Source organism: Taudactylus pleione, unplaced genomic scaffold, assembly GCF_031769625.1.
Source record: "Taudactylus pleione unplaced genomic scaffold, aTauple2 ptg000507l, whole genome shotgun sequence".
Lineage (NCBI taxonomy): Eukaryota > Metazoa > Chordata > Amphibia > Anura > Myobatrachidae > Taudactylus > Taudactylus pleione.
Window position 1 is genome coordinate 444,845 of NW_028284909.1, and position 22,640 is coordinate 467,484.

General features: G+C 43.8%; 1 protein-coding gene across 1 annotated transcript in view; it reads left to right on the forward strand.

Annotated features, from left to right (window-relative positions):
- Window positions 1–1,044: 1,044 nt before the first annotated feature.
- Window positions 1,045–22,640, forward strand: part of COQ8B (coenzyme Q8B) — a 39,719-nt gene continuing 18,123 nt past the window's right edge. Inside the window, exons 1-8 of the mRNA XM_088450116.1 lie at window positions 1,045–1,251; window positions 2,677–2,853; window positions 4,361–4,639; window positions 17,681–17,747; window positions 17,840–17,917; window positions 21,397–21,519; window positions 21,834–21,919; window positions 22,023–22,163. Coding sequence (XP_088306242.1) covers window positions 2,677–2,853; window positions 4,361–4,639; window positions 17,681–17,747; window positions 17,840–17,917; window positions 21,397–21,519; window positions 21,834–21,919; window positions 22,023–22,163 — 951 coding nt within the window. The 5' untranslated portion in view covers window positions 1,045–1,251. The remainder of the gene's footprint in view (window positions 1,252–2,676; window positions 2,854–4,360; window positions 4,640–17,680; window positions 17,748–17,839; window positions 17,918–21,396; window positions 21,520–21,833; window positions 21,920–22,022; window positions 22,164–22,640) is intronic.

The window sequence follows — 22,640 nt, forward strand, 5'->3', positions numbered from 1 at the left end:
TCTGTTTTTTTGTATACATTTTACATGGTTTCCGGATTTTTCAATGCATTTTGTTATGGTTTCCAGCTTTTTTCAATACCTTTACTATGGTTTCTGGCTTTTTCAATGCGTTTAATAAGATTTCCGGCTTTTCCAATACACTTTACATTGTTTTCGGCATTTTCAATGCATTTGTTTCCGTCTTTTACCCACATACAAGTATGCACCACAAAAGAAGTGAACCATTCTTTATGGCACAGCATCTTGGCTTCAAATTGACCATTATTTTTACCATGGTGCTCCACCAACCATCAGTGAAAGGTTTAAACAGTGAAATATCAATTTAATTGTCTCTATTGGGTTGGTTATTAATTATATTATAAAAGTGACTGTGAACAGGGCCGGCGGTAGGCTTTGCTGCGCCCAGCGCCGTCCTGTGTTGCCGACCCTTCCCTCCTCCACTCCCTTCCCCCTGAACTTACATGTTTGTTGCGCCTGCCAGATACAATGGCGCTCTGGGCGACGGACCGGCTTGCCCGTGCCTAGAGCCGCTCCTGACTGTGAATCCAGTGCTGATTCGGATAACTTTTCACTTTCCCCTCACTATGACCTTATGGGGTCTATTTACTAAGCAGTGTTAGGAGGCAAAGTAAAATGAGATAAGGTACCAGCCAATCAGTTCCTGTCATTTTTCAAACACAGCCTGTGAGATGACAGTTGGGAGCTGATTGGTTGGCACATTATCACTTTTCACTCTGTCTCTTAACACTGCTTAGTAAATAGACCCATATAAACTTTATTGGTGATTGTCAGACTGGTCACTAGTGTCCTAAAAGATGAACCGCTCAGACCATCTGTCCCCACTGACTGCTGTGCTGCTAACACCGTGACCACTATGCATCTGCATCATTTCCCGCTATATATATAATATAATGTTACTATGACTCATGAGCCGAGCCAGCTACATCATGTGACCTCGAGTCAGCCGCACATGCCCTCCAGCGCCTAACCTTCACAGCGTCACTGCATCGCAGCCAATCACCGCTCTCCTGTCATACTAGACGATACACAGCGAGGCGCACAGTGCAGAACAAGCTTTGTGATTGGTGGTCGGGTCACAGAGTGATGCTGATTGGCTGTGAGCATCCCCGGTACAGTAACCAGACACAAGTAAGTGAGCGAGCGGTTGCCGAGGTCTGTGTTTAGGTCCGAAGTTGCCCGATTCAAAGATGTCGGACAGTGTACAGTGAGTACAGAAGCCAGAGACGGAAGGTGAGTCACTCCAGTCAATCTCTAGTGCCCCTCTGTGTACTCCAAACATATTAATCCCCCCAAAACTGTCTTTTTGTTTTATAGTGCTCACTAATTTATTTACTATATATATATATATATATATATATATATATATATATATATAACGCCACAATCTACAGATCGCACAACACATTAGAACACTCTTAAAAATAAAAAAAAAAGCTGGTGAACCTAGTGCACATAAACCACCATTTCATGATTGTATATATGTAATGCACCGTATGGATAAAAATAAAATAGAGCTAGATCATGGTGTATAATAGAAAGCAGTGTAGGTCATGTTGTATATTAGAAAGCAATATTGGACATGCATGTTTTATAATAGAAACCTGGATGGGGCACGTATGTTATATAATAGAAAGCTGGATGGGGCACGTATGTTGTGTAATGGAAAGCTGGATGGGGCACGTATGTTGTGTAATGGAAAGCTGGATGGGGCACGTATATATGTTGTGTAATGGAAAGCTGGATGGGGCACGCATATATGTTACGTAATGGAAAGCTGGATGGGGAACGCATATATGTTGTGTAATGGAAAGCTGGATGGGGAACGCATATATGTTGTGTAATGGAAAGCTGGATGGGGCACGCATATATGTTGTGTAATGGAAAGCGGGATGGGGCACGCATATATGTTGCGTAATGGAAAGCTGGATGGGGCACGCATATATGTTGCGTAATGGAAAGCTGGATGGGGCACGCATATATGTTGCGTAATGGAAAGCTGGATGGGGCACGCATATATGTTGCGTAATGGAAAGCTGGATGGGGAACGCATATATGTTGCGTAATGGAAAGCTGGATGGGGCACGCATATATGTTGCGTAATGGAAAGCTGGATGGGGCACGCATATATGTTGCGTAATGGAAAGCTGGATGGGGCAGGCATATATGTTGCGTAATGGAAAGCTGGATGGGACACGCATATATGTTGCGTAATGGAAAGCTGGATGGGGCACGCATATATGTTGCGTAATGGAAAGCTGGATGGGGCACGCATATATGTTGTGTAATGGAAAGCTGGATGGGGCACGCATATATGTTGCGTAATGGAAAGCTGGATGGGGCACGCATATATGTTGCGTAATGGAAAGCTGGATGGGGCACGCATATATGTTGCGTAATGGAAAGCTGGATGGGGCACGCATATATGTTGTGTAATGGAAAGCTGGATGGGGCACGTGTTGTAACCACATCCTCTCTTTAGTATGTTATTTTTGCATACAGCTGAGGACGGTCTATGAATTAAGCACTTTAGTAATCTTTGGACTTTGCTGTTTCTAAATTCTGGTTAAACCTGTGCAGGTGATTGCACAATATGTATTTCTGGTTACATAAGCAACACTGTTCTGATCCTGAGATTTTCCGTCTTTGCTCTCTAAGATGTGGGGAGAGGTCGTCATGGTGTTGCAGGGAGCTTCCCGTGTGGCGCAAGCTGTGGTGAAGATGGGCTGTGAAGAGCTGCGTATGGCGGCTGCTACCTCCACATTGGGAAGCGGGTTTAAGTCTGTGCAGACCTCCGCTGAGCGCTGTGTGGGGACCGTTTTCACAAACATGCAGGTGAGAGGGAACCGTACTATAGTAACACAATATACTTTCCAGCATAGAGGTAGCCAATAAATGTATATTATTGTGAGGTGTATTCCCAATTGTCAGGTGGGTATACAAAATGTAAGCTCTATAGTTTCCACTGAGTGCAAGTTATCTGTCTTTATAATTTATTTACCAGCACCTGTAGCCCTCCACTGTAATTAATTTATACCCCAAATTCCTGCCTCCCTTGTAGCCCATTCTCCTCACCTACTGCCAATACTTCTTACCACATATACACTGTTCGGACAGAAAAGGGGTCTGTCCCTGAAATCACATACAATGCTGCACCGTGTCATTGATACAAATAGTGTGGTAGTGATGACACCGGACCGCTATCGGAGCTGCCGAGCAACAGCATATATATTGTACCACGGAGATGCCGTACTCAAAACCGCTTGAATAAGGGGTTAGAAGCAGTGGTAAGAATGAAATAACAGGGGGAGGCAAGATAGCCGCAGGCATAGCATTCCAAGGTTTGGGGTTTTATTTGTCTAGACCAGTGGTTCTCAAACTCGGTCCTCAGGACCCCACACAGGTCATGTTTTCGAGGTCACCCAGCACGTGCACAGGTGTATTCATTACTCACTGACACATTTTAAAAGTTCCACAGATGAAGCTAATTAATTCACTTGTGATTCTGTGAGGAGACCTGGAAAACATGCACTGTTTGGGGTCCTGAGGACCGAGTTTGAGAACCTGTGGTCTAGACCTTCATGGGGGGACTGTAAAAGAGTTTGTTTTTTGCAAATTAATTATTTTGTCATTGGGAAGTGATAGCCATTATTTTGAACACCAGCTAAATGACTAATACACCTCTTTGTCAATTAATTTAAATGTAATTATATTACACCTTTTACCAAGGAAGTACAGCAGTATTAAACACATACCTGTGAGTAGTACAGCAGCTATTTTGTAAATGAAGCTAATTGTGCGTTTTCCTCAGTAATGTCACAAATTCCTAGGGCATGCGTTCGGCATCCCGGCGGTCTGCATGCCGATGCTACTATCATCCTGACCGCCGGGATACCGAAGGTAAGTATCGGGGTGTTATGGGAGAGTTAGGTTTAGTGTGCGGGGTTAGGCACTAGGGGGAGGGTTAGGTACTAAGGGGTTAGGGTTAGGCACCATGGAGGGGGATGTGAGGGTTAGGCACCAAAAAGAGTGGGTGTGGGTTAGGGTAGAGAGAGGGGGAGGGTTAGCATACCGATGAACAAGTGTCGGTATGTTAACCCTTTCGATATGTCGGTTTCGGGATTCTAACTGCCGGCATCTCATTCCAGTTCCTAGTGATGGCTGCTCCCTCTGTGTTTTAAGTAGCAGAAACTCTCAAACTGTTACTTTAAATACTGTACACAGCAGAGCGATTGCCACAATTTTCTAAAGAGCTTGCAGTTGATTGCCATCTTGAATAACAAGGATAACTATCATGCTTACTTACCCAGCTAATAACTGCTTCCATGTAATTTCTGTATAGCTTCGTAAGATGGATTCCAGGGAGCGGCCATTATCTTCCGAGTTCAGTGATGACTCTTGGAGTATGATGTCAGAGTTTCCGCCAGCAGAAGATGCATCACCTCCAAGCACAGCCCCCGGTGAGCAGCAGATGAAGGGGCTGGGCATGGCTGCACCAGGCATGGGGCAAGTCAGAAATTACAGCACAGTAAGAGGCCTGACAGCTGATGAACTGGAGAGAGCGAGGGAGGCGAAACTGCAGGGTGGAGCAGAGGATCATGGGAGACCCAAGCGGCAGAAGGTGGGAGAACAGTTTCAGTAAATAACATATGTGCCAGCATCTGTTCATTCATCGTGTTACCTCTTTCTTATCCACATCTCTCTCTCCCTGGTTTTACTTGTGCTGTTTACTAGACTTTCAATAAACTCTTCTTTCTGCCTTCATTCTTTATTTTAAAGGGCAACCTATGTCCAGGATAAATGTGCTCATACACTCTGTGATTTGGAAAGGCTAATTACCTACAACTTACCTTAACGCATTACGTGTATAGGACCATACCGACCACTGGTCCCATTCTCCATCAGATGGGGAGTTTTAGATGTTGACTATGGGCCTGATTCAGAGCCGAACGCTCTGACCAGAGGGCTCGCTCTGAATCAGGGCCCTCCTCCATGAAAATGGAGCGGCCTCCTGGCCGCTCGTATAGCTGTGGGTGACCACCCACAGCATATGCGAGCGGCCAAAAAGATGGTCGCGATGGTCTTGACCATCGCGACCATCGGACTTGCGACGGAGACCCTGCGGTAGGGTCTCCCTGCCACAAGCCCTGGAGTGATTTTGGCTCTATCAGAGCCTACATCACACCCACTGACATCACTAGTGATGTCAGTGGGGCCGGCTTCAGACGGTAGGCGTTCCCATGGGAACGCCTCCGTCTGGCCGCCACGCCCACCAAAGGGGGCGTGCTGTCAAACAACATCGACAGCACGCCCCCTTTGGTGCAAGACCCGGAGCGATGGAAAGCCCGTCGCTCCCCGGGTCTCGCGCATGCGCACGACGGAGCTCCCTCCGTCGTGCGCATGCGCAGTGGGGAACATCGACCCACTTGCGAGCGTACTGCCGCTCGCGAGTGGATCTGAATGACCCCCTATGAGCTTGATTCAGAGTTGTATGCTATCGCATAGTAGCGGCGTCTTTGGACACAACTACTGTGCATTAATATGCGAATTCTCCAGGAGGTGTTTTGTGTCAATAGGACGCAGCATCAGATCACTCTGTCTATCCATCGGTCATCTGAGTAACCTTCAGGTTACTCAGGATGGCTGGTGATTTCACATAGCTGAATCCAGCGAAGCCGGGCACAAAAAAAACAGCCACTGACTTCAGCGCGCCCGGCAAACAGGGCCGACGTGCCCCTGTCTCCCAAACAGCCAAAGTTTGTCATTTAGACTGGCGTCTGGGCACTGCGAGCGAGCTTGCAGGAGGAGTTCTTCACCTGCTCAGTACAGGTCCTGCACATGCGCAGATCTTCTAACTTTTGGGTTTGCGGACAACTGTGAATCGGGCTCTATGACAGACATTAGATGTGGTCAGATGATGACCACATCTTGCCATGTCTTCAGTCATTTACTATCTACGCTAATGTAGTATCGTCCTTTTTGGCAATTGTTTGTGTAAGGTAAAATTTTACGAAATCTAGCTAGGTCTACACCGAATTTCCACTGCAGGTATTTCCAAAAGTATACAGTCAAGTAGTCCCAGATTGTCTCTGGTTCTGTTGTCCGCCATGTCATCCTAATTTTTTAATTGTTGCAAGAGAGTTGTCCTTCCTCAGGGACAAGAGATTTCTTTATCATGTGTGTGTGAAGCTTTGTTTGTTTTTTCTGTTGGTGTTTTTATTTTCGCTTCTGATAAACTTTTGTAAGTCAGGATCAGTGTCTGGATGCTGGTTTTTGCTTCTCAAGCGCAAGCCGACCAATGTTGAAATGGACAAGGGCTCTGTGGTGATTTACCTGTCATCAGCAAGGCATCCTCTGTACACCGGTACACATCCCATGGGTAGATCAGAGACACGCCTTTTTAGTAATCCAGACCCACTTAGGGCTGTATTCAATTAGCCATGTTTTGCCAAAAAAAAGGCGATATTTTCGCAAAAAAACGGGCGAAAACGCAATTGGCGGAAAAAAACTGGAGAAGTTTTCTCCATTCCAGACCAGGCGAAAAAAAAATAAATTAAAAATCCCTATTTTTGGCTAAAAATGTGGGGATTTCTTTCAGAACCCTTTGGACACCCCCCCTACTAATGATAAATGACCCAAAAAATAATTTGTAAGTTGCGCACTTTGGCGAAAACCGACCGCGCAAATTTTGGGTAAAATTTTTTTTTTAATGCTTTTTGAACTGATTCTTAAAAGTAAGCCCTTTGTTGGCTTGGGGCGGGATGCATGAGGCATTTCATTCGGGATACGATGCATCCCGCCACTTTTCACATGCATGTCAGCGTTAATTACGCCGTGTATGCATGAAGGAGAGCACAAAGGATAGCTCTCTCGGTAAGAGTGGTCCTTTGCGACTGAGGGACTTCTGGGTCTATGACCCAGAAGCCCCTCTGGCATCGCGGGGGGTGCTGGAAGGATCTTTGTGAATAGAAGCCCATAGGCTTCTATAGAGTAACGCCATCTGAAGCATCCAAGCGGCTTGGTCCATATGAGAAATGCAATCAAACCCCCGAAATGGTATCACCGCATTTCTCACTTTGCTGCATCCTGCCCTTGGTGACAGTGGTCAGATTTTACATTTCCTTCTCGCGTTCACCACATGGTTAGATACTAAAGCTTCTAAAAATGAAAAGTGGGGTGTTTCCCATGGTAACCAATCGGATTCTAGCTGTCATTTCTCTATTGCATCCTAGAAAATGATAGACATAATCTGATTGGTAGCTATAGACATCACCATCACTTTTTAATTTTAGAAGCTGTAGTAAATCTACCCCCAAGAGCTCCTCAAATAATGTGCATTCAAGGACGGATTCATTACCGATCGCAACTGCGAGTATGCACGCAATCGGCCAATTGTGTTCTGCGTATGCATCGCAGTGCGAGAGCTAGCCACTGCGATCGCAGAGGTAACGTAGACCCATCGCAGAGTGATTGACAGGAAGTGCTGTCTGTGGGTGGTGACTGGACGGGGTGGGGGTCGGGCAAACGCAGTCGTGCAAGTGCACGCCGTTTCATGGGCGTGTATAAATTATCCACTGCAATAGTCTACGCAGTGTGAGGTCTCATAGCATGCGTGGTTGTTAGTAATTTCTGAGTAAGGTCAAGGCTTGTGTGTGCGTGAGGCTGGGATGGTACTCTATTATACCGATGGTTTCGCTATTCTGCTAACTATTACGGATGTGTGCAATGTGAAGTGGGCGTCCTTATGTAGTGCTGGATTTGCATTGCAATGGATTAGCTTGCTATCGCAGGTGAACTGCGTACATATGCACTATTGCGATCTGTAGTGAATCAGGCCCTCAGTCTAGAAAGTACAGAATTATAACCGGATACCTGTTCATATAGTCCTAGGATGGGAAGAAATCATCTATGAAAATGATAAAGGTTAAAAAAAAAATACAAAATAATAGGCATAAAAGAGTAAAAAAAAATAAATCAAACTGCAAATGCTGACGCTAAATAAACTCTATAGAATAGAAGATTAGCTAATCTAAAAAAAAATAATAATAATAAAAAAAAAAGTTTTTAGGTACATACATGATTATAGACGGCAAAAGGCCAAGAAAATGGAGAGAAATATAAAAAATATCTCCAAGGAATAGGGTCCTTCTTCTTTACAAACAACGAATGGCAGCATATATCAATGCCAAAACATAATACAAATGCTCATAAAACCCCAGTTTATAGAGAAACACAGGTACTTCAGAAAAAACAAAAACAAAAAAAATTAATTGAGAATTCTGTACTTTGGCAGACCAAAGATCCATTAAAATACAGCTAACAAAATACAAAAAGGAAGACAAAGATGTACATTGTCAAGAAAATTATACAGCAGAAGCCTTGGTCCATAAACCTCTGGACTTGTCCGTATAGGATAATACCGCTGTAATATAACCTTGAAACTCCATTTACTTTTTTTTTTTTTTTTTCTCAAAAGAACTGTTCAACTACCAGCCACATGTATTATACCAGCAGTCCAATATTTCTTTTCTTTTTTCTTTTTTTTTTTAAGTAAGGAACTAGAGGTGGACGTAGGTATAATACCAACAATGAAAGTAACGGGGCACCATACATCTTCAATAAATTGGGGCAATTCCCCATTCTGCAGATGACTGAGACGGGAGTTTGTGAAAAGCCAACATGACAGACAATCTCAGTTTGCCGATTCTGACCCAAATATCATCGGAGTCGGTGAATCAGGGATTTTTAACATGTAGAATTTTAGGGCACGCTGTTGCTTATACTTCCCCTGTAAAAGAAATATTAAAATGACAGTACACACGCACCGAATGTATTATTCTTTTATTACACATTCGCTCACTCACACTACATACTTATCTTGTCCCTTGCGCTGGTCGACCCTCTTGTCCAGTAGCATCCCTGGTGAAGATCGGCCCTTCTCCAGCATCCTTAGGTAAGAAAATAACAAACCGAATCTCAATCCAGACTGACATAACTTGTAGAATTTTCCCAATTCCCCCGAGAAATTGCCAACTATCTTAGTCACCAACGGGGGGAATCGCCCGGCATATGTATGCCCCGCAATAAGGCATATTAAACTTCTGTCCATTTCCACTTTACAAAGCCACATATTATTATTTAAAAAAAAAAAAAAATGTTGAAATGTGTCCCACAAAATCAACTCCATGAGTTTGATACCTCTATAGATCTATATATTTGTATGGTGAAAACCTAAAGATTTGTACACCAGCTACATGAAAGGCCACTACTAAGAAACCTGTAGCACATCAGCAGAAGGGACCATTTAGAAGAAAAACAGTCCCAGATGACCTCAAGAAATTACAAAAACAATTACTAAATTTACAGATAATGTTATTTTCATGGTTTTTCATTCAAGAAAAAAAAAATTTTTTTAATCCAAGAGCCATATAAGAGAGGGGGGACTGTGATCCTCAACATTATAGATTCTATAAAGTTCAATCAAACCTCTCTGATAGTTCCAGATAGAAGTTGCCAAAGTCTGATACCACACAGCATTACCAGAACATGAGTGCCACATAGGGATTCTTAGCACCAAATCTAATATGTGTATTCTACTATATTACCAGGGCAAGGTTCCATAAAAGCGATACAAAATCACTATGAATGCCATATTGGTAATGTCAAATCTGTCAGCATTTTATTGCTCAAATGACTGCAGAGCAGGTACTAGACAATAATATTCAACCTATACTCCTTTTTTTTTTTTTTTTTTTTTTTTTTAAGTGTGACATCAAAGTCTCATATAAAAGCATCAAGAACGAACAAGGTTGTAAATATTACAACTTTCCATTAAAACAGAAGATTTAGAATCGCAAATTGGCTGTCTTGTTAAAAGTATATCGTTTGTTTTGAAGCATACTTTTTGGGAGTGTGAGACTGCGAGTTTGCACCCAGATACGCAATCTATTGATGGCCGAGTCGGAAAATGATTACATTTGGAACAATACAGTGAGACCTGATCTAGTTGCCTTCCATAGATGCGTTGCCTCAAAATAGGTGAATACTGGGGAGCATTATGTTGGTGCTACATCCCACATCAGTCAGATTCCAGGGGGTATCTTACTACGAATCATGTCTGAGTATTAAACATGCTTGACATCGCATAGACATGAGAGAGTTTGTTTCAAAGAAAATCACAAATTTACTAAGAATTGTTTGACTGAATCGAGTCAATGGTTTATGCAATCGTGTGTTGCAAAGCCCCGCATGCTGGTACTTGTGGTTCTCCAAGCACTGGCATGCGGGGGAAGCTTGCTGAGACCTGTAGTCCTATTGTAAGAGACATATTATTTTCAATCTATTTGCTCCTATCAACCCCGCACCCATTGCCCAGGGGTGCGGGGGATAGCCCCAGGCTGGGGTACACTGGAGAGGGGGGACCCCATTACTGAGGGGATCCCCAACTCCCCAGGAAACCCTGGCCTGAGCTGACTAGTTGGGGGAGGGGGGGGGGGTGAATGCTTTGGCTGGAGGAACCCATCAAGTGTGTCCCCTGGCTGTGACATAACCATCTCCCGATAGTGGAGCCCGGTGCTAGTTTTAAACATACACAAATTTTTCCCTGCATTTTTAGAACCAGGACCGGCTCCAAGAGCCCGGTGCTGATTCATTAAATACAAAGTATCCCCACGCATTTTTTTTTCCAAGTATCTTCGAACCAGGGCCGTCTCGGAGAGCCCGGGGCTGGTTATACTTGGGAGGGGGGGGGGTCTCCACTTAATTTTATTTATTTTTAAATTAATACTGTACACTATGAAGCATGCATGGATCACACTGATCTGTGTATTCTTCTGTTAAACACCCTGCTCAGGAGGTGGACTATTTCAGATTTATTTTGGACCGAATTTACACCTGTTTTGCAATCACGATTCTTGGTAAATGCCCGTGTTGTATTCGGGAAGCTGGCGGCCGAAATCCCGACAGCCGGCTTCCCGACTGTCTAATCCCGGCAAGGTACTAATGACAGGCGTCGAAATGCCGACGCCTGAAATTTAGACCTACGCCGGGAGCCCGACACCTGGCATACCGATCGAAGGTAAGCCAGGTGCCGGGCGCGGACAGCTGCGGGGGTGGGGGGGGGGGGGTTTAGGTTATGGGCTCCCGGGGGTGGAATTAGTGGTAGGCACCCCCCTAGGAGGGTTAGGGATAGGCTAGGGGAAGGGGGGGTTAGGGTTAGGCACCCCCCCTGGGAGACTTAGGGTTAGGCTGCGGGGAAGGGAGGGTTAGGTTTAGGCACTTGGAGGGGGTTTAGAGTTAGGCACCCCTAAAGGAGGGTTAAGATTAGGGAGTAAGGTTAGCTATACTTACCGAAATGAACAATCGGGTTCTTCACCCCTGCCGGGCTGCCGCTGTCGGGATTAGAACTGCCCGCCATGCAGCTTTCGGTATATCATACTGATTCCTTGTATTCGTGTCTATGGAAAGTACTTGCGAGTTTGGCCGATGGTGTATTTGTGTGTTCACCCTTGTTTTGCTGAGAGAATCATGATTTTACACTTAGGTTTGCCTTTTTAAATTTCAGAGTTTGAAAAACAGGGAAAACACACCTGTGAATGGCCTCTTGGCCAGGCACTATTCTTTGTAAATTTACCTCCAGATGTCAGTTATCAAGCACAGTGCAGTATGAAAATCTTATTTAATTTTTGGCTTTTAATTTATCTAGTTTTTTTAATGAATGATAACATTAGTGGCAATCAACAAGCTGTGATAAATTTGTATATTTGCAGCCAGTTAAGTTGTGGATGGAATGTGTTTGTTTTATGATGACTTTGACAAATATGTTGTTGTTTTTGTCAGATACTTTTTACTTTTTACTGACAGCCACTAGATGGTGCTCTTCTTAATATCAGTGTATACAGCCATGGCCAAAAGTTTTGAGAATGACACAAGAATTGGTTTTCACAAAGTCTGCTGCTTCAGTTTTTATGATGGCAATTTGCATATACTCCAGAATGTCATGAAGAGTGATCAGATGAATTGCAATTAATTGAAAAGTTCCTCTTTGCCATGAAAATGAACTTAATCCCAAAAACATTTCCACTGCATTTCAGCCCTGCCACAAAAGTACCAGCTGACATCCTGTCTCGTTAACACAGATGAGTGTTGATGAGGACAAGGCTGGAGATCACTCTGTCATGCTGATTGAGTTAGAATTACAGACTGGAAGCTTTAAAAGGAGGGTGGAGCTTGAAATCATTGTTCTTCCTCTGTTAACCATGGTTGCATGCAAGGAAACACGTGCAGTTATCATTGCTTTGCATAAAAATGGTTTCACAGGCAAGGATATTGCTGCTAGTAAGATTGCATAGAAAATCAACCATTTATCGGCTCATCAAAGAACTTCAAGGAGAGACAAATAATCAAGAACTTCAAGGAGAGCTGTTCAATAGTTGTGAAGAAGGCTTCAGGGCACCCAAGAACGTCCAGCAAGCACCAGGACAGTCTCCTAAAGTTGATTCAACTGCGGGATTGGGGCACCACTAGTGCAGAGCTTGCTCAAGAATGGCAGCAGGCAGGTGTGAGTGCATCTTTACGCACATTGAGAAGAAGACTTTTGGAGGATGGCCTGGTGTCAAAAAGGGCAGCAAAGTAGCCACTTTTCTCCAGGAAAACATCAGGGACAGACAGATATTCTGCCAAAGGTACAGGGATTGGACTGCTGAGGGCTGGGTAAAGTTATTTTCTTTGATGAATCCCCCTTCAGATTGTTTGGGGCATCTGGAAAAACGCTTGTCCGGAGACGGAAAGGTGAGCGCTACCATCAGTCCTGTGTCATTCCAACAGTAAAGCATCCTGAGATCATTCATGTGTGGGGTTGCTTCTCAGCCAAGGGAGTGGGCTCACTAACAAATTTGCATAAGAACACAGCCATGAATAAAGAATGGTTTAAATTGAGTTATTTTATTAACATTTTTGATACTTAAACCCATCAACAAAAGTAAAATAAAAAAAAAATTAAAATAAAGTACAGAATAATTGAATTGAGGCAAATGTGAAATATCAGAGTACATATGAATAGAATATAGTACATACATAACAGGATAAGTTGATTACTTCTCAACACAAAGTATAAAGCAAAAACGACCTGAAGGCGCCATTCAGGCCTGTAGATCCAGAAATATAAGAAATACAGTATGCAAATATGATAACAAATAGTACAGATACCCTGACATTACCAAACTTAAAATAAAAATCATAGAATACATAAAATAAATGGAAAAAAAAAAATCAAACCACCCCCGAACCCCCCACCCTGTATGGCCTAACCCCAACCCAGGCATACTTGGATCCCTAAATAGAAAAATACCCTCCCTAACCCCCTAAGCTACACTAAACACTACCAAAACCCTCCCAACCCAAATAAAGGATTTTAAAGACCACATAGATGACCAGGGCAATAAACAAATGGCCCTAAGCTAGGCTAAGGTCAGCTCTCCCGCATTATACGGAAATGGAGTTCCTCCCTTACAGCATATTTTGCAAATTACAAACATATAGAACACAGAAAATAAAAGAAAACAGGAAAATAAATAAAAAAATTATACAGAGTCAAAGTGATAAGAGAAAGGGGCAGAGAAAGCATCTCAATTGGCTAGGCATAATGATAGGCTTCAACACACTAATCTGGCCAGGCCTCAGCCCCTTGAAAGGATGGAATTAAAGAGACATTCCCGTCTGAGCTCACTTGAGGATTAGCAGGAGAGTACATAGGGTACTGACATGACAAAACCCGCAGTCTCTGCACACCAAACAGGATTTGAGAACGAGTCTTTTGAAGGACCACAACTATATTGAAACACCCAGGAATTAAATAGTGTATAAACTTGGGTACGATCACATCCATTGGAAAATATGAATCCAGAAAACAGTCAGTTGCAGAAACCGTGAGGGCCATAGACTCAGGAAGTGAATATATGTCCTGCACCACTCCATCACAATACTTCGATGAGATACCACAGGAAGAAAGGATTTCCACTTTAATATCATCAAACTTATTGAGAAGCCGCTGAGTCGAGGCAGTAATAGCCTGAAGGATTTGTTGCAGTGAGTTATCCATTTTTCCAATACTGTACAGCCACAGAGAACTATAAATTCACTTTAAGCAGGTGTCCTACATGGAACGGGCCACAGGAGCCACCAATCCACCAGGAGCAAACAGGAGTGAAAATCAGATGACTGCTGAAACAGGAAACAGTGTAGCAGTGTAGGGTCCCTCAGTAGAAAATTAGCAGACTGCAAGGATGATGAAGTGACCAGGATGCAGAACACAGAATCTTCTTTCCAAAATGGCTACTGCTGCTGGAAGCTGTCAGCATAGAGAATTGCAGACTCGGATCCCCAGAGAAATGCAGGCACAGGCACTGTCACCAGCAGGTACAGATCCACACTAATTGGCAGCCAGAAGGTGAAGGTGGACGTCTAAGCCAGCCCAGTATGAAGAGGTACTGCAGGTAGTATACAGCAGAGGTCAAAGAGGTCCAGTAGCCGGAGCAGATGAAACAGCCAGAGAGGAAGCACAGGAGCAGCAGAACAGCAGGGAGACCCGGCAAGGAGCCCAGCATCAAGATGGCGGCTAGCACATTGCGCACCAAGACACTGGAGCTCACGGACAGGAGCCAAAGCGGAGACAGCCAGCAGGAATCACTCCCAGGGCACCGGAGACTTGCAGGTAAGTAGTCAACCGCAGGAGCCGGCGGGGACACCAGGCAGGAGAGAGGCAGAGAACCCAGCCACGGAGATACAGGGGAAACAGCAGAGAGGGACCGCACCCACAGCCCACCGCAGCACTCCAGGGAAGCAGGAGGGGATGCCCCACTAGTATAGTTACACCAATGGAGGAACTGCCAAACAAACAGGATGAATATCAGGATATTCACGGGAGAGCTGACAAAAAGCTGCCTACACCATGCTACTCCAGGCCACGCCCCCATGAATAAAGAATGGTACCAAAACATCCTCCAAGAGCAACTTCTCCCAACCATCCAAGAACAGTTTGGTGATGAACAATGCCTTTTCCAGCATGATGGAGAACATTGCCATAAGGCAAAAGTGATAACTAAGTGGCTCAGAGAACAAAACATGGAAATTTTGAGTCCATGGCCAGGAAACTCCCCAGACCTTAATCCCATAGAGAACTTGTGGACAAACAAAAACCTCAAATTCTGACAAACTCCAAGCATTGATTAGGCAAGAATGAGCGGCCATCAGTCAGTATGTGGCCCAGAAGTTGATTGACAGCATGCCAGGGCGAATTGCAGAGGTCTTGAAAAAGAAGGGTCATCACTGCAAATATTTACTCTTTGCATAAACTTAATGTAATTTTCAATAAAAGCCTTTGACACTTATGAAATGCTTGTAATGTTACTTTAGTATACCATAGTACATCTGACAAAAAGGTCTAAGAACACTGAAGCATCAAACTTTGTGAAAACCAATACTTGTGTCATTCTCAACTTTTGGCCATGCTGTATATGGTATTGCCTTACAGAGCTGTGGCAGTATAGGTAAATGTGCCCTCCAGTGGCTTTACTTTTTATATTGTCCCTTTCAGACTGCAAACTCTGGTCGCACCCGGGATTTTGTACACAGGTCTATCCCGGATGCGACCAGGGTGAGACCCCTTTTTAGACTGGTGGCCTGGCCCGGCTTATTGTTGGTTCAATGAAGTCACCACCATCACGCGCCGGCTCTTCCTGTGCTGTGAACAGGCCCCGGGTCGCATCAACCTGGTTTACCCGTTCATACTGCACCACTTGCCAGGTTGAACCCATGTTCAACACCGCTCGTTACCCGGATTGAAATGCTGGGTTGCTCGACCTGGGTTATATCAACCAGGCCCTTTCACACTGCACAATAACCCAGGTTGCTACGTGTTAACCCTGGTTTTTGCTGGCAGTGTGAAGGGGATATATACAGTCAGGTGCATAAATATTGGGACAGTGACAGAATTTTCATATTTTGCCCTCTATTCACCACCACAATGGCTTTGAAATGAAACAAACAAGATGTGCTTTAACTGCAGACTTTCAGATTTAATTTGAGGGTAATTACATCCAAATCAGGTGAACGGTGTAGGAATTACAACGGTTTCTATATGTGCCTCCCACTTTTTAAGGGGCCAAAAGTAATGGGACTATCAACTCAAAAGCTATTTCATGGACAGGTGTGGGCTATTCCCTCGTTATTTCATTATCAATTAAGCAAGTAAAAGGTCTGGAGTTTATTCTAGGTGTGACATTTACATTTGGAATCAGTTGCTGTCGACTCTCAATATGAGATCCAAAGAGTTGTCACTATCAGTGAAGCAAGCCATCATTAGGCTGAAAAATCAAAACAAACCCATCAGAGAGATGGCAAAAACATTAGGTGTGGCCAAATCAACTGTTTGGAACATTCTTCAAAAGAAAGAACGCATCGGAGAGCTCAGCAACACCAAAAGACCCAGAAGACCACGGAAAACAACTGTGGTGGATGACAGAAGAATAATTTCCCTGGTGAAGAAAAACCCCTTCACAACAGTTGGCCAAATCAAGAACACTATCAAGGAGGTAGGTGTATATGTGTCAAAGTCAACAATCAAGAGAACACTTCACAAGAGTGAATATAGAGGATTCACCACAAGATGTAAACCATTGGTGAGCCTCAAAAACAGGAAGACCAGATTAGAGTTTGCCAAACAACATCTAAAAAAGCCATTACAGTTCTGGAACAACATCCTATGGACAGAAGAGACAAAGATCAACTTGTACCAGAGTGATGGGAAGAGTATGGAGAAGGAAAGGAACTGCTCATGATCCAAAACATACCACCTCATCAGTGAAGCATGGTGGTGGTAGTGTCATGGCGTGGGCATGCATGGCTGCCAATGCAACTGGTTCCCTTGTATTTATTGATGAAGTGACTGCTGACAAAAGCAGCAGAATTAATTCTGAAGTGTTTCGGGCAATATTATATGCTCATATTCAGTCAAATGCTTCAGAACTCATTGGACGGCGCTTCACAATGCAGATGGACAATGACCTGAAGCATACTGCAAAAGCAACCAAAGAGTTTTTGAAGGCTAAAAAGTGGAATGTTATGCAATGGCCAAGTCAGTCCCTTGTCCTGAATTCGATTGAGCATGCATTTCACTTGATGAAGACAAAACTGAAGGGAAAATGCCCCAAGAACAAGTAGGAACTGAAGACATTTGCAGTAGAGGCCTGGCAGAGCATCACCAGGGATGAAATCCAGCGTCTGGTGATGTCTATGTGTTCCAGACTTCAGGCTGTAATTTGCTGCAAAGGATTTGCAACAAAGTATTAAAAAGTGAAAGTTAGATTTAAGATTGTTTAGTTTGTCCCATTACTTTTGGCCCCTTTAAAAAGTGGGAGGCAGATATAGAGACCGTTGTAATTCCTACACCGTTCACCTGATTTGGATGTAATTACCGTCAAATTAAATCTGAAAGTCTGCAGTTAAAGCACATCTTGTTTCATTTCCAAGCCATTGTGGTGGTGAATAGAGGCCAAAATATGAAAATTCTGTCAATGTCCCAATATTTATGCACCTGACTGTATATATTGTGCTGTATATTTATATGAAAATTACCCCATGACATTAATACTTTTTTTATTCACAGCTCAGTGAACGGGCTAGAGAGAGAAAAGTACCTGTATCTCGCATCAGTCGCATGGCAAATTTTGGAGGTAATTTTATATTTATATATTTGTATCTCATAAGTGATTCCACAATCGTACAACATCTAATTCTTTCACTCTAAATCCCATCACCCGTATAGGCTTGGCTGTCAGCCTTGGAATCGGCGCGCTAACAGAGGTAGCAAAACAGTCTCTGAGCCAGGAGAAGAAGTCTGACGGTGAGTGCTGGCACCTATGGGGAATGCATACATTGTGATTGTATCTCCGTGAGTGCTGGAAGAGAATCTAGTACAGCGTTTTCAGCTCAGATGCACTCGCATTCTCTGTTACCTGTAAGTGGTTGTCCTCTGTTGGAGGTTATCATGGAGGAACTGTATAGGCCCCCATTTAAGTAATGGATAAGGTAAATGAACAGGTGCCATGTTTTTATTGCAAAGGTTTTATGTTCTCATGTTACAGAAGAGGAAAACTACAAGTAGTGTGGACATTTGTAACCATTAGGAGATACATATTTGTCAGGAGGATGAGAGAAGACAAATATGTAACAGTAAAAATGATACAATGTGAGAGAAGTAACAATAAGAACCATGTTGTATCAAAGTGATCAAACAATTTTAACTGTAGTAAATACAGATGCAGTAAAGCCGATATGGTCATTCTAAAAAGGTGACCAGAAAATAAATTTATAAAGAAGGAAAAGGAGAGAATGTTGGGGATAAAAGAAAAAGGGAAGAAGCAAGGAAAGAGTGAGACAATCTGGCCACAACAGGGATAGAAGGATAAAACAAATAACTGCAATATCAGCAGGGAATTAACATAAAGCAACAGCAATAAGTATTACAGGACCGTAAATTCAGTAAATTCCAACAATAAAGAGTAGTGGAGCACGCATTGAGGTCTATAAAGCAATAGTCATCTTATTATGCAGTTGTAATGGTCCGTCTGACAGAGTTAAATATCAACCCACACCATGTCTATGGATAGGTGAGCGATAATTTGGGCATATAGCGGGGAAGATGAGGGTAAATGCTCCGCCACAAAGGGAGCCTGGTGTTCCGGCTAAGCAACAATGCTTTGCTAAAAAGTGGTAAAGGAGCAAATGCCAAACTATCGTTAGTCAGTATGGGTGGGGGGAGTCTTGCTGGACTCAAGCACACAAAGGAGATCAGTAGAAGGGTAAGAGCCCAGGACAAGCTAATTATGAGATACAAAATCGTCCAACTGACAGTGAGTGTGAGGAATAATAGACAAGGAAAGCGTTAAACTATCAGAAGCAATCAAATCCTGTTGGTACTGTAGCTGTGTATCAGAGTCAGGCATATTGAGAAGGACAGCAGGAGGTCGTGGATTAATAGGATCCTGGATTGGCAAATTACTGGGCATAGAATTAGCCATTGAATAGCGAGAATGAAATGATGTCAGACGGTCGGGATCAGTGGAATCCTGTTGCTAGTCAGTGACACCCGGTGGAGCAGAGCTGAGAGATGATAGTATAGCATGAATAGAAATATCATCTAGCTTTTTATTGATGCGGGCCTCCTGAGATGACACAGGCTGCTATTCCTTCAAAGGATCCAAAGCAGGATACAAGCAAAAACTCATGTATTGTAATATTAAACCGTTGCAGCTGTGGTCAACATAGATATCGGTGAATTGTCTATTAGCAGATATAAAAAGTGTATATTACAGCAGAGTGCAGATAGATAAGGCAAAGTATATTAGTAGCCACTAAAGTAAACCTGACAAACGGGTAATGTGTGCAGTTTAGCACTATATAGTGAGCTATTCAAGCTATTTAATTGTACATGAACAGCATGCAGAGTAGTAAGAGCAATGTGGAAGGAGTAAGGTAACATACGTATTGCAATAGGAAAAGCCACAGCAGTAGCCAGCACAGGCATCAGAGGATGGTCTACTGGAAGATTAACAGTTTATACTAGAACAGCGTACAGATAAATAATGCAATGTATAGTGGTAGGCACAAAGTAAAGCTGCACATACTAGTTACCTACATCAGATGCACGTAACATATACTATACACAAAGAGAAATAACAGAGCCAGCAGGCAGCGGGTAATGTAGTAGCTGGAAACAGAAGTTACCCAGAGAACAGGATATCAACGTCGGGCACAAACATTAAGCTAAATAGTCACAGATCAGTAACCCTCCCCAGGGGGCAGCTCCGCTGTAGTCAACAGCAGTTCGTCAGGAGAGGTCTAACAGGACTTAAATCGATGCTGCTGGAGGTCCAGGGGTCAAATTAATGCCGGAGGATCATCACATTAAACAGGAAGTTGACATAGGCACTGAGCAGAGGAAGATCACAGGCACCGAAGGAGGAGAGGAGCAGGTTACTGGGAGATTGGAGCTGATTACAGGCACAGGGTTCTGAGTAGGGCATAGGTGATGATGATGATGCTGCGCTGTCACCAATATTCAAGGCAAGCAGCGTCTGGCACCACACAGGTGGAGGCAGCAGCACGGGCTGCAAAGGAAGCAGCAGGGAGTCTCTGGGCAGGTGCTGGGTATTCTCCACGATGCCTCCTCCACACATCGGCGTCAGGACCCCCAAGAGGTCACAAATCAGCAGCGCACAGAGGGTGAGGATACCAGATGGAAGGGTGCAGGGACCAGGTCACAGCACAGCATCACGACGATGCATTAGCTCCACTGGCCAAACCGGAGAGAGCCGTCAGTAGGGAGAATAAGAGTGGGGGAGACCGCTAAGATTGGGGAGGAAATCCACAGCTCAGAAATCGCCCGAGATGAGCGAGAGGTGGGAGTTTGCGCCAAATAATGGTGGTCATAGATGCCTTTATTCAGAGGCTAGATTCTGGGGTATTTGTGGGGCTCCGCCAAAAATAAAAAGTCCAATGTCACCCCTAAAACTTCAGCGGTGAGAATATATAAGTTTATCTCGTGTAAGCGCAGGAATGAATGTGAGATTCTTGGCAGTTTGGAGGAGCCTTGTTAAAAAGCGGCCATACACGATGCTTCGCCCACCGGAGGTCATTTATTAACACGATGAAGCTCTGTACAGAGAGTGAAGTCATCATATTCTAATTCCGCTATATAACAGGAAGAGTGAACACTGACGCATAATACAATTCATTGAAATCAGCACACCCAGATAAAAGGCAGCTGCAGAGTGGCACACAGATAAGTTGTTGCGCTGCCTATTTCGGACGTAGTGGAGTGATTTAGGTTTATTTATTTTTCTTTACTACTGCGCAATTGTGTAAGACGCACCCCGATTGTGTCCTTACAGAGTCGCAGTTGCAATTTTGGGAGCATGCAGAGAGAATAATGGTGACAGGGAGCTGTCTTAGCACACGCACAGATATGGTCCGTCTTATAAACGTGTTATGGGAGTATCGCGGGCGTTTTGATTGGTTTTATTAAATGTATAAAATTTGTGGTCCCAAGTGCACTACGCGCAAGAACTTTTGTGCATACTGTAAATACAATAATTAGACTACATGCAATAACCATAAGAATAACCATTCCACAGAAGACCAGGTGGTTGGAGCCAGCTTAATCCAGGAACTAAAAGTATTTTCATTTTAAATATGCTCAAATAGATTTTTGTGTTTTTATTTATCGTGTCAGAAATACTACTGGGTCACATGAGCGGGAGAGTAAAACATATCTATAAAGGTTCTTATAGACTCTTTGACTTAACTCTCATTATTCCACAGCTGGCCGCTCTTTTCTGGAAACAAACACGTTTATGAGCGAGGCCAACGCAGAGAGGTTCGTGGACACCTTGTGTAAAGTTCGGGGGGCTGCACTGAAGATTGGTCAGATGCTGAGTATTCAAGGTGACTATGGGGATTATGTATCAAGCAGGGAAAAGCACAGAGAAGTGGACCAGTGCAGAAGTTGCCCATAGCAACGAATCAGCTCCTTCCTATTATTTTATAGACTGTATTTGATAAATGCTACTTCAAATCTAATTGGTTGCTATGGGAAACTTTTCAAAATCTCCACGCTTTTCACTGCTTGATACATAAACTCCTCATTCCTCTTCCGTTGTCTGCTGATTCTTTCTAAGTCCTTCCTTCATAGCACGTGATGTTATATCGCACCCATACCCCACGGTGCAGTGATATTTGGTCTATGTGTTTGTTGGCAGATAACAGCTTCCTGAGTCCAGAGCTGCAGAAGATCTTTGAGAGAGTCAGACAGAGCGCAGACTTTATGCCTTCCTGGCAGACTGCTGTGAGTACATCTGTGTGTTTACACGCCACTGATGATCCCACTGGAGGTGTAGGGGCTGGAACACCGGAGGAAGCGGACAGAACTGTGTTTTTTGTGTCCACAGAAAGTGCTTGAGGAGGAGCTGGGCTCTGACTGGAGAGAGAAACTGGCTTATTTTGAGGAGAAACCTTTTGCAGCAGCCTCTATTGGCCAGGTCCACCTTGCCAGGCTGCCGGATGGCCGTGAGGTAGCTATGAAGATCCAGGTGAGCTGGCTGTACCGCGACTCTCCTTCATGAGCTCATTTAATTTTGGGTTCCATCACTTGGTAAATCCATGGAGTGGTTCCTCTGTATAAAATCTTCTTTAAGGAGCTGTCTGATGGTCACTAAAACGGTTTTGGCACCATCATGACCTATCGAAATCTGCTTGTATTGGACCAGAAATGAGCCGTCGTGATACATACACTGATTGAGCGGATTCTAGGCGCACAGCTATATTTGTACCATTGACCAACGATGCATTTGTTTTAGGACAGGCCGGAAGCACTACAAATGGGTCCCCTTACTTCTCAGAGAGAGGCCAAAGCATGGACATTGCTCTGGTCATGTGGGGGTGAATATTGTGCAGTGGTTAAGGACACTTCCAAATAACCTCACCTTAAATATACACGTCCTGCTTAGTACTGGTAGCAGGCCAATATGAGAGGAAAGATGCTAGCCCCCAGTGAGAAGAGTGAAGAT